The sequence below is a fragment of the Mus caroli genome, chromosome X (genome assembly GCF_900094665.2).
Source record: "Mus caroli chromosome X, CAROLI_EIJ_v1.1, whole genome shotgun sequence".
Taxonomy (NCBI): domain Eukaryota; kingdom Metazoa; phylum Chordata; class Mammalia; order Rodentia; family Muridae; genus Mus; species Mus caroli.
In genome coordinates this window covers 80,945,610-80,957,948 of record NC_034589.1, presented here as the reverse complement: position 1 = coordinate 80,957,948, position 12,339 = coordinate 80,945,610, and the positions used below count along the sequence as shown (strand labels likewise).

General features: G+C 39.4%; 1 protein-coding gene across 1 annotated transcript in view; it reads right to left on the bottom strand.

Moving 5' to 3' along the window:
- Nucleotides 1-1,532: 1,532 nt before the first annotated feature.
- The window catches only part of CXHXorf21 (chromosome X CXorf21 homolog), a 70,060-nt gene continuing 59,253 nt past the window's right edge, over nucleotides 1,533-12,339 (bottom strand). The window contains exon 2 of the mRNA XM_021152622.1: nucleotides 1,533-2,955. Within this exon, the coding sequence (XP_021008281.1) occupies nucleotides 2,058-2,954 (897 nt within the window). The 5' untranslated portion in view covers nucleotide 2,955 and the 3' untranslated portion in view covers nucleotides 1,533-2,057. The remainder of the gene's footprint in view (nucleotides 2,956-12,339) is intronic.

Genomic DNA, 12,339 nt, shown 5'->3' with positions numbered 1-12,339 from the left:
CAATTTGGAACTATTTTGAAGATTCACCCTAACTCTTTCTGGTAACTTCTGGATTTGCTTCCCTCATTCCATCACAGAGGGAACCTATTTCCCATAAGGATAAACATGCTCCCCAATGTCCTTTCGAAAGTCGGCTTCCTGGCAAACCTAAATCTAGTATGGGTAAGACACTGTCATTGAACAGAGTTGGCAAACATCACTGTAAACAGCCAGATGGTAAAAAGAAATATTAAGCGCCGGGCGTGGTGGTGCACGCCTTTAATCCCAGCACTCGGGAGGCAGAGGCAGGCGGATTTCTGAGTTCGAGGCCAGCCTGGTCTACAAAGTGAGTTCCAGGACAGCCAGGGCTACACAGAGAAACCCTGTCTCGAAAAAACAAAAAAAAAGAAAAAAAAAAGAAAAAGAAATATTAAGCTTTGTTGTGTCATATGTTCTCCACCATGTCTGTTCGGCCATTCTTATGTAAAAGCAACCACAAACTATATAAAATATAAACAAACAAATAAAACCTAGTAGGCAGCATGGAATATGTTATAGAACTTGCCTATCATGAAAAAGGCCTTGAATTCCATCCCCAGCACTGCCAATAAATAAATAAATAAATAAATAAAGTCTAGTTTATATACACTGAATTTCAATTTTAAATTTCATATAATTTTCACATGCTCTAAAGTATTTTTAACTTAAGCTTTTGGGCTTTTTAAATATATTAAAATTAAAAATAATAAAACATGCCAAGTGTGATATGATGGTACATGTCCTTGATCCTCCTAGCATGTGGGAAGCACAGGCAGACAAATCTCTGTGTGTTAGACACCAGCCTGGTCTACATAGGGAGTTCCAGGACAGCTGGAGCTACACAATAAAGAGGCCCTCCCTCAAGAAAAAGAAAAGGAAAAGAAAAAAGAAAAAACAAAGGGAAAAAAGAAAAGAGAAAAAGAAAACCTATCCTTAGCTCACGAGAGTCCAAAGCTATCATAAAGTTAGATTTGACCAGTGGCTCATAGTTTCCTAAGTCCTGAGCTGAATAAAAGACCAAGACAGTAATTCACATGTAAAGCTACTGTTTTAGTAAACAAATATACAGAAATTGAAATTATGGAGTCCTTGGTCATGTATAGAACATACAGAAGACCCTTTTCTGGCTCCAGGTCAGAAGAACACATGAAAAAGGGAAATGGAGGGAAAGTATTCATAAGGCCTTTGAACCTCATAGCACCATGAAAATCACACTCAGTGAAATAAAATGCTTCTATGTTCACAATAGGAGGTTTTCCGTTGAAAAACTGCTATCTCTATCACTAAATAGAATTATGAGACTTAAGTCATAGTCTTGTGGCTGTACCCTTTCATTTCAAATAAAAACACATCCAGATTTGATGATACATACCTATAATAACAGCACTTGTGGGATAGAAGCAAAAGAATAAGGAATTCAAGATCATTGGCTATGTAAGGATTGTAAAACCAGCCTGAGCTAATAGAGCCTTGTTGCAAAAAAGAAAAAATGTTTAAACAACTGAGATTTGTTTGTCATTCATTTAATATTTATAAAGAGTATATCTACATGACTTACTGATATAGCATAGAGAAAAAGAAATACACGCTTATACTTGGAAAAATGTCAGTCCACCTGAATTTAACAACCATCTTGTAGTCCATTTCTTTCCAGAAGAAACAACCTAGATAAATGTATATAAATAGGAAACAGGTGTTTAATTCACAATTCTCAAATCCATTGACTTTCTAGTTTGCCATAGTGTTTCCCTTTGTTCCTGATTTGGCTTATCTTCCAGTTTCAGTACTCCTAAAATTGAATCACAGTACCTTCCTTCTCTCTGTGATCATTTTTATTTTTGCTCTGATTCTGTATAAGCTTGTCCTTGAAACCATTCTTTTGGTTCCTCTTCCTGTTCCCTTCCATATGTGATTTCTCAAACTGTCCTTTACTAGTTGTTAATTCCCTTCCAGAATTCCCTCCATCACATCCTCTGATCAAATTAATACAATAGTGCCTTGGGATTCATAGGAATAAGGGGAATTGACAGGAGCCTTCTCTATGGAGTTATATTGCTATACTGAGAAATATGAAGACTAGGAGTGCTGATCTCAGATGATACCAACTGCAATAGGTGGCTAATAACTATGTCCTTGACTTTTGAAGTGTCCAGGTTCTTCTCTTTAGACACTTGAAGACTAATTTGATCTACATTCGTCATGATGAATTCTGATGCCAGAATCTGGGTAGGAGAACTGTCATGAAACACAGTGTCCATAATGTATTGCTTATACAACTCCACCACCTTCTGCTCCAGGTACTCATTGAGCACTGCATTTGAAATAGGCTTCTGCATTTGCAGGCTGCTTTTCTCTTTGATGCTGGTTATCTTCCAGTAGGATGAGTACCGCTGGATAGGTTTGAGGGGAAGTTCGGTGAGCTGAGTGGAAGTGGAATCCTCCATGGACAAAGAAATCTCAGACGACTTTAGCAAAGGACCATCTTCAAAGCTGCTCTCAGAGGGGAAATTTGCCATTACTGAGTTAATGGCCATCACCTGTCCCCCTGCAATATGTAAGTCATTGTAATTTTTGCAAATACTTTTACAAGAAGGTGGAACCAAGTAGGTCTCCCTGATCACATCTCTGCATATACCAACTGCAGCTAAAGTTGGACTTTCAAATACAGGGTTGGTGTTTGCCTGCAGCACTGTTCTGCTCTGGCTTCTGCTGTGCTGACTCGCCCTTGCATGCACTGATGAAATAAACTTTCCAGAGGATTTACAGCTCACATAAAGACTTTGAACTTGTGTTTCATCCACAGAGGAATATGAAAGAGCAGCAACAGAACTTGTCTCTTTGCCCTGGTCCCCAGCCACCGGTTCATTATAAGATGCACAATTCCAATGAATGTCATTCCAGTAGGTAAGTCCACTGAGATATCCTTCTGATAACATTCTGAAAAGAGAATTCATGAGAAATAGTGGGAGGAAAGAAGGCTAGAAAAAAATTAATTTACAGTTGCTATATGAAAAATGAAAGATAAACTAATTCATTCACTCACTATATACTTAATGTATACCACACCTATGCTATATGCTGGAGATACAAAGATGAAAGGACCATCCTTCTCTTATGGAAGAAAATAAACTGGATACAAATATTCCCAATATTATAATACTGAGGATTATAACAGTGGTAGGCACAAAGGTAGCATAAAGAAAAGGGCATAAAAGAAAGACTCACAAGATGTGGCTTAAGGCATGTGGCAGTGCAGCGAAAGCATAAAGGGTAAACAGAAGTTGGGGCTACCGACTTAAAATTATAAGAAGACGCTGTAGCATGGACTATTCACTACAAAATAAAAGCTGAGAAGAAATGGGGCTGGTACAATAGCATGGAATATGACTACAAAGGGCTGTAAGAATTGGACAAGAGAATTATGTTGTGCCTGTGTGGGGGGGGGGGGAAGTGGAGACATTGCTAGCTGGAGAGCCACATGGCTAGTATGTTATGAGAAAAGACTGAAGAAATATGTGGCAAATTCTACTGAAATAAGAACTGTAATGTTGCTCAATTTAAAAATTTTCTTTCCTGGGGTCTAGACAGCAATCAGGATATAGGAGGGATTCTAAAAGTGTTTGGTACGTTGATGAAATGATTGACAAGAGTTCTGAAACTAATTTATAAGTGATAAATTATGAAAGACCAATGTTTCCCCCTACCTTTTAAGGCTATGTTGGATTTTTCTTTGTATTCCTCTCACATCACAGAATATATCCTAGAAATGTCTACACTCAACTGACAAGTTTACCTCTACCCTAGTTATTAAAATTCTTTCCTGACAGTAAGCCTTCCCACACCTTCCCTCCCCCTTCCACGTCTTTAACAGTTGTCATTGAAGTCTGGGGTGGAGAGAACAAGCCAGAAACCAGCAGCTGCATTTTCTAAAAAAAGGAACACACTGGCATTCCTGGAATTTGAGCAATGGGCAACAGTGAGGAGAACTGGTTGTCTTTGATCACAAGGGCTGGGCTACTGAAACAGACCTGACGATTTGACACTGAAGATGAAAAGTCAAAAGAAGTATCATTGTTAAAGGTACACAACGTTATGGTTTTTAATTTTCAGCCCTTCTTTTATATGCATGTTTTTCAAGTAACTAGAATGTTCCTTTTAAAAAATTGTACAAAGATAATGTTATAAGTATCTGTATTTTTTGGAATTATTTTCAAAGTATATTAATCGGATTCACCAGTTGCTTAAATGTAGGCAAAGTTAATATGCAACAGAAAGGTACAAAGCTAAGTTTTCAAGTAATCTGTGAATCATAAAGCTTGTATTCTTAGTATAAGGACAAAAAATATAAAGAAAATATGATGCCAACCTTAAAGAAATACTTTCAAAGTACAGATCTAACCTCAATAAAACTAGTTTCCAGATGAAAAGATAAAGTTTAAACACATGAAAGAATAACTAGCCAGCCAACAAAGATGACCATAGAGGCTCTAATAGTGATAAAATTCTCTAATAGTGATAAAGTTGCTTCCCTAACCCATCCCCACCAGGCTGCAGCATGCCATTCTGCTTACAGGCCCAATATCACTGGGAATCACGGCAAAAGTTCACTGTTGACTTTGGAATTACTATATAAATTTTAGAGAATCTTGGCAGAGATTTGCTGGGACAACGTAGAGAGAGTCTAAAAAACTAATAAAAATAAAAGTTGACAGTGAGACCCTATTTCAAAACACACAGGCAAACAGAAACTAAATGTCAAGCATGGAGCTATGCATCCATAATCCTGGCATTTAGGAAGTCGAGGCAGAAGGATCTGGAGCCTAAGCCCAATCATGTCTCGTATAAATCAAAAAGAAAGAGAGAGGTGAGTGTACTAATAAAATAATGTTTTTGAGATACTATAACTTGAGATTTTGAACTAACATCAGAAGCATTAAAAGTTTAGGGTGTAATAATTTTGGGTCAGCATTATGAAGTCAGTAACCAACTGCCCTGTCCAGAAAGGCTCCTGCAATGGACCTGACTAGAGTGTATAGGGAAAAGACAAACACACAGAGAAACACAAATAGAAAAACTGGAGTCAGTTGGACGAAGTTTTCTAATAGAAAAACCACAGCACCCCAGGAGCTCAGCATGTTTTTTGTTGTGCTGGCTGGTCTTGTGTCAACTTGACATGCAGGCTAGAGTTAGCTGAATAGAGAGAAACTCCGTTGTGTAAATGTCTCCATAAGATTTGCTGTAAGGAATTTTCTTAATTAGTTATTGATGAAGGAGGGCCTAGTGCATTGTGGGTGGTGCCATCCCTGGGATGGTGGTCCTGTGTTCTACAAGAAAGCAGAGTGAGCAAGCCATGAGGAGCAAGCCAGAAAGCAACATTCTTCCATGGCCTCTGCATTAGCTCCTTCCTCCGGGATCCTTCCTTGTTTGAGTTCCTGTCTTGACTTTCTTCTGTAATGAACAGCAATGCAAACATGTAAGCTGAATAAACCCTTTCCTCCCCAACTTGCTTTTCAGTCATGGGGTTTTGTCACAGCAATAGAAACATAGATAGGACAATTACATAGAGTTGAACAGAGATTTGGCATTATTGCATATGGCTGAACAAGGAGGATGGGTGATTCCGTACAGATAAAGAAGAAGGTGGTGTTATGGCGTGTAACTGAAAGAAGGAAACAGATTTAGCTAACCCTAGTAGGAACAGCCTCTATAAGGGAAAAGCCTTCAGGCTATAAATATCTGAAGGAAGAAAGCTATGGTAGACATTTCCTGCACACACTACCAATGCCCACACTTGGACATCCAAAGAAAGCTTTGCCATTTTCTTCTGGTCCTAAGGATAGGGTCATTGAGTTGGCTGTGCCCATGCCAACAACACATGCTCACTCACGCAGAACTTCACTTAGGATTTCCTTTGCTCTCCATACCCTAGTTCCCATGGAGAGAGTGAGGAAACAGGTACTCTCAGCAATTCTCTCATGCCTAGCAAGATGCAAATCAGACAAGCACATGGTCCAGATAGACATGCAGTCCTGAGGCTACCTTATCAAGTCTCCTTACAAACTGAAAAGATATTGAAAGCCTGTGTACCTGAAAGATGCCTACAGTTGGGATAGAAATATTGCAGACAGAACTACAAAGAGCACTAACTAGGGGCCACGTGAAGACATTGCCAAGGATATGTGTGTGATGACATGGTGCAATCAAAGCTATTCTCTACATATGCCCATTCCTAACTGATCCTCTAGTTCTACATATGAGCATCCTGGAACTCAGAGGTAAAACCTGGGTGGAGGAAGCCACTGAGGTAAACCTGATAGGCAAAGGAATAAAAAAGGCAAACTGCACAGTTGCTAAGGGCTGATGCAACTGTAGACCTTTACTACAACAGAACAACATGTCACCATTCCAACAGTGGGAAAAAAAAAGAATGGAATAAACATGTGTTTACCTCAAAACACAGTTTGGATAAACTTAATCTACCAAGATAACTACTAACTAACTGTTGCTCTATCATTCTCATTATATTATCAATATATTATATATTATCATTGCTATAGATACTGATACCTCCATGGGCTGGGGGAATGAATTAATTTGACACAACTGCACAAGAATCTGAGTCCAGATCCCTAGCATCCATGTAAAAGTGCTGTGAGATAAAGACAACTGGTTGCCAGGACAACCTGGGTTACAGAAAGATGTCATGGCTCAATCATCCTGAGTGAGGTAACACAATCACAAAGGAACTCACACAATATGTACTCACTGATAAGTGGATATTAGCCCAAAACTTAGGATACCCAGGATATAAGATACAGTGAAGACTGAAGTGTGGACACTATGCCCCTCCTTAGAATTGGGAACAGAACACCCATGGGAGGAGTTACAGAGACAAAGTTTGGAGCTGTGACAGTCTAGAGACTGCCATATCCAGAGATCCACCCCATTATCAGCATCCAAACGCTAACACCATTGCATTCACTAGCAAGATTTTGCTGAAAGGACCCAGATATAGCTGTCTCTTGTGAGACTATGCTGGGGCCTGGCAAACACAGAAGTGGATGCTCACAGTCAGCTAGTGAATGGATCACAGGGCCCCCAATGGAGGAGCTGGAGAAAGTACCCAAGGAGCTGAAGGGATCCGCAACCCTATGGGTGGAACAACATTATGAACTAACCAGTACCCCGGAGCTCTTCACTCTAGCTGCATATATATCAAAAGATGGCCTAGTCGGCCATCACTGGAAAGAGTGGCCCATTAGACATGCACACTTTATATGCCCCTGTACAGGGGAACGCCAGGGCCAAAAAATGGGAATGGGTGGGTAGGGAAGTAGGGGGGGAGGGTATGGGGGACTTTTGGGATAGCATTGAAAATGTAATTGAGGAAAAGATGTAATAAAAAATATATTAAAAAAGACATAAATAAATAAGTAAGTAAGTAAGTAAATAAATAAATAAATAAATGAAATTCCACGGATTCCTTCAGCTTGAGAAGCCTGCACTCACCCTATAAGCATATTTGTTTTCAATTCCTTATCTTATCCTGTCTCCCAGTTCTTTCTTTGATGGTGACGAAGATCTGAAAATACAGGGTAAAGATCTCAATCTGGTCCCTTTGAAAGTTCCTAAGCTTCATCACCTGCAACATTGTGATGGGATTAAACTTTGACAAAGAGTACTTCCTACATAGGAAGCTATGAACCCAACTTTGAGATAAAGAAGCAAAGATTCCAAGTAAGAGAACAGAATAGGCATAAGTGTGTGTGTGTGTGTGTGTGTGTGTGTGTGTGTGTGTGTGTGTGTGTGTGTGTGTGTGTTTCTATCTCTCAAATTGTTGCCAGCAATCCCCTCCAGGGGGCACTAATATCCAACATACCTAACAAATTCAAAAGGAAGTGGCAGGGCAGTGGTGGCACATGCCTTTAATCCCAGCACTCGGGAGGCACAGGCAAGCAGATCTCTGTGAGTTCAAGATCAACTTGGCCTACAGAGCAAGTTTCAGGGCAAAGAGGGCTACATGATGGAACAACCCTACCTTGAAAAACAAATGACCAAACAAACAAACAAATGTACAAGTGGGGTTGGAGAGATGGCTCAGCAGTTAACAGCACTGACTGCTCTTCCAGAGGTCCTGAGTTCAATTCCCAGCAACCACATGGTGGCTCACAACCATTTGTAATGAGATTCAATGCCATCTTCTGGTGTGTCTGAAGACAGCTACAGTGTACTCATATACATAAAATAAATAATTCTTTAAAAAATGTACAAGTGAAAAGAACAGTTACCAAAAGAAGGACAACACTGTTAGCCATCAGGGAATTGCCAATTTGAACTTCTTTGACATTCTATGATAACCTAGCCAGAATGGCTCTCATCAAGATATCAAACAACAAATACTGCCAAGGGTTTGGGTAAAGAAGAAACATCTGTAAAGGTTAATAATGGTTGCCAATTTGCCAGGATCTTGAATTACTTAAAAGACAAACTTCTGACTGCACACAGAATGAGAGCAGGCTGCCTCCTGCTTCTCTCCTGCTCCTGCTGCCAAGACTTTCCCACTATGATGCACTAAAACCTTGAACCATGAGACAAAATACATTCATTCTCCCTTTAGTTGCTTTTGTCAAGGCATTTTGGCACAGCAACAATACAAGTCACTAATGTAGAACCTGAAGTGGTACAGCTACTCGATTCAGAAGTTCGTTTAAAAACTAAAATGAGATTACCATGTGAGCCAACTACAGCACTCCTGAATATACACCTGAAGACCCTGATGTCCCTGTACCATATAGATACTTGCAAATTCATATTTATTCACGGTAGCCAAGATACGGAGTTAGGTGCGTAAATATCCTTTAACAGATAACTAGATTGAGAAAGTGGTGTGTGTAAGTATAAAAGCGTTTTACTCAGCTATAAAGAATGACAACTTGATACTCACAGGAAATGAGTGCAAGTGAAGAGCAGAATACGAAGTGAAATATATTCAGAAAGATAAGTCATTTTTCTTATATAGATTTAAATGAGAGAGACGGAGAGGGAACATGAAAGTAGAGAGGTAGGAAATATGACTTAAAGCAGAAGGGGAAACCAGAAACGGTAATGGATTACATGATGTTTGCGAGAGGAAGGAGATAACCAAGGAGCGAAGCAGGAAGGAAATCACAGTGGGAAGGTGGATGAAAACAAAGACTAGCTTTCTATATATGTGTCCTAATGAGACACATATTTGTATGCTAACCAGAGTGTCCAACATCCTCTTCTAGCACCCTCAGACACTAGGCACACATGTATTACATATACATACACGCAGGCACTAAACTAAAAATAAACTTTTTAAAAAAAAAAATTAAGATTGAGGAATTAACTCAGTGTCATAGTACTTCTTTCCTAGCAGTTGCAAAGTCCCGAATTCAATCCAAGTTCCACATAAGAAAAAAAATAAGATTTTAAAACTGAAGAAAAATATTTTAGAGTAACTAAGAAGAAACAAAAAGGTGATACTTCCTGTACAACTAGATTGTGGCGAAGGAATGAGAGGATGTCAAAAGTGACTTTCAGTGGACTCTGAAGCACAGGACTCACTTAACAACGCAGTGGGCAGGTCAGAGACAAGAGGGACTAGCAACATAGTGAATAAGTCTCTCTTGCTACTCTTATGTTTGGCAGTGACAGATTCCAGTCTGTGATGTGTGATTTTTCAGTCACACATGCCTTGAGAGCCTTTCTTGAAGAACCTGACTTTCTTTCCCCTGTTCCCATTCAGATAGATTCCAAATCTCCCATTGTGTATCCCCCCACTCTTCAGATTCATCCATCTGATGTGGGAGAGGCTTCTCTCAAGGTGTGGGAATATTTATGAAAAGCACTGATGATCTCCGTGCCTTCACAATAGGGAAGAAGTTTGATATTTGTAAAGAGATTTGTTAGTATCTTAATTATGATAAGTAGAGTTTCCACCAGCCTAGCTGAGCAGGGTACAATCCCAGCACTTAAAACCAGTCTCTGCTACAGGCTAAGACTGTCAACAACAACAACAAGAAGCAGCCATTCGTGTATATGAAACCAAGTGCAGATTCGTAAAGTGAAAATTGATCCTAGTGTCTAGAGATAGATTTATCCCCAGGGTGGGAAGAATGAGAAATAGTGTCGGAAAAATCCATTGAAAGACACAAGGCTGAAAGCCTTTCATTGAACTTCAGGTAATGTTAAGAACTTCTAATAAAAAAAAAAATCCTAAATCAAAAATGCTCCAGTGTTTTAATGATCTTTACTGCCAATATGACACCATAAATGGACAGTTAATCTCATATCACAGTTCAGGCACACACACACAAAAACATATATTGTATAAAGTTGTCTTTGGTGTCATGTGTATGTACAGAATGATACATAAAATTTGCATTTCCCGAAAGACACAAGTATTTCAAAATCTTTAACAAACCTCTTCTGGTCCTAATCATTCAAAATCAAGGATTCCCAATCTGACATTCAAGGAAATATTTCAGGGTGTATTGAAGTCTAACAGTAAAGGTCAAGATGAATGAATTTGGGTGAGATTGACAGACTGTAGCTATGGATACCAGCTAGGAGACTTCTGGGTTCATTCTCCATCTGACACAGGAGCTGAGATCAAGGCAACAGACGAGACAGGGAATAGATGGGAGGGACCAGGAACCAAGCATAGCAGAGTACTCCCATATTCCTAGCACTTGGAATGTAAAAGCAGGTGGATCAAGAACTCAAAGTCTATTTTTATTCCATAGCAAATATGAAGCCAGGTTGAGCTATATGATACTGCCTTGAAACCAAAACAAATATAAATCAACAGAAACTCTCAAGTGTGGTAATGAAGGTGAAAAGGGGGCCTGAAATAACTTTGGAGTCAGGGGTAAGATTGCTCTGACTTTTGATGCTTGCTTAGGTGAACGTAGTAAAAATCAGCCTCAATAACATAAGCAGCACCCTTGAGCCTGGATATTTGAGATATGGCACTAGTGCTGTCTGAAATGGGGCTGGGGACATGTTTAGCTTTGTTCCTCTTAAGCCTACAAGAGATGGGATATCTGAGTACAATTATTCATGTCTAGGGGATGCCAGTATGATGAAGTAGATCCATAAGGCTAGCGCTTGAGAGACAAACACAGGAGGAGGCCAGCTCCATTTCTCTGCTATGATCCAGACTAGCAAGGACTCCATCGAGAGACTATGTCTGAAATGACAGAGGGAGAGACTGAAGGAGGGAGATTGATTCCACCAGAGAGGTAAGTTACTACCTAAAGTCAATAATAAAATCAGCTTCCAAAAAGAGGAAGTTGGGGACTCAGGGAATTACTGGTATTTGTAATAGTGCCCCATAATGCACACCACATTGCCTTGTCACAGATCTTTGTAAAGACGGCAGGAGTTTCAGAAGTACTGAATAGATCCCGTTTTAGTTTCAGGTGTTAAAATTGAGCAGCTTTGGAACAATTCATCCAGTGTCCCGAGGCAGTCAGACACTATCTGTCAGAAAACAGAATTTACAGTTACATTATCTAACTTTTCAGACACTAGGCGGCTTGTGTGTAAAGTGAGTGTTCCATTATCTCTAGAGTTTTCTGAAACTTGACTGTTGCCTGAAGTTAGGAAGAGGGCTGGTGAATTTACCCAGAATCTGATGTTTCTGAGAACTGGCAGCAGAGGGCAGTAGAAAGCACAGAACAGAGCTTTCTGAAAGACTTACAAAGCTGTGCAGACTAACGCTGCACAGAAATTAGAAACAAAAATATACAAAGACAATTGATTTGAGCTGCACTTTACAGCCCAAGCCTATAATACCAGTACTCTGAAAACTGACACAGGAACACAGCTGTGAGTTTGAGGCCAACTTAGGCTACATAGCAAGACCCTGACCAAAAAGGGGTCGCAGGAAAAGCTGGTAAAACAGTTCACTAAGTCAAAGCATTTGCTGCCAAGTCTGATGACTTCACTTTGATCCCCAGAACCCACTTACTAGAAGGTGAGAACCAACTTTGGCAAATTTCCTTCTGAGCTCCACAAAAGTGCCATTATATGAACACACAAATAAATAATAGATAGATTATTGTAACTTAGTTTTTAAAAATTATTTCATCTTATAACCACAAATGGACCACTAGAATGAACACAGTGTTATGAATTACAGAATCCATAAAAAAAAATCACAAAACAGAGAATGAAAACTTCCTGGGACGATTTTAGTTTGTTTCTAGCATTTTTCTTAATAATTTTTATTGCCTATGAAATGTAAAAAAAAAAAAAACTATCATGATATCTCAAAGGCATACTTAATTTTAT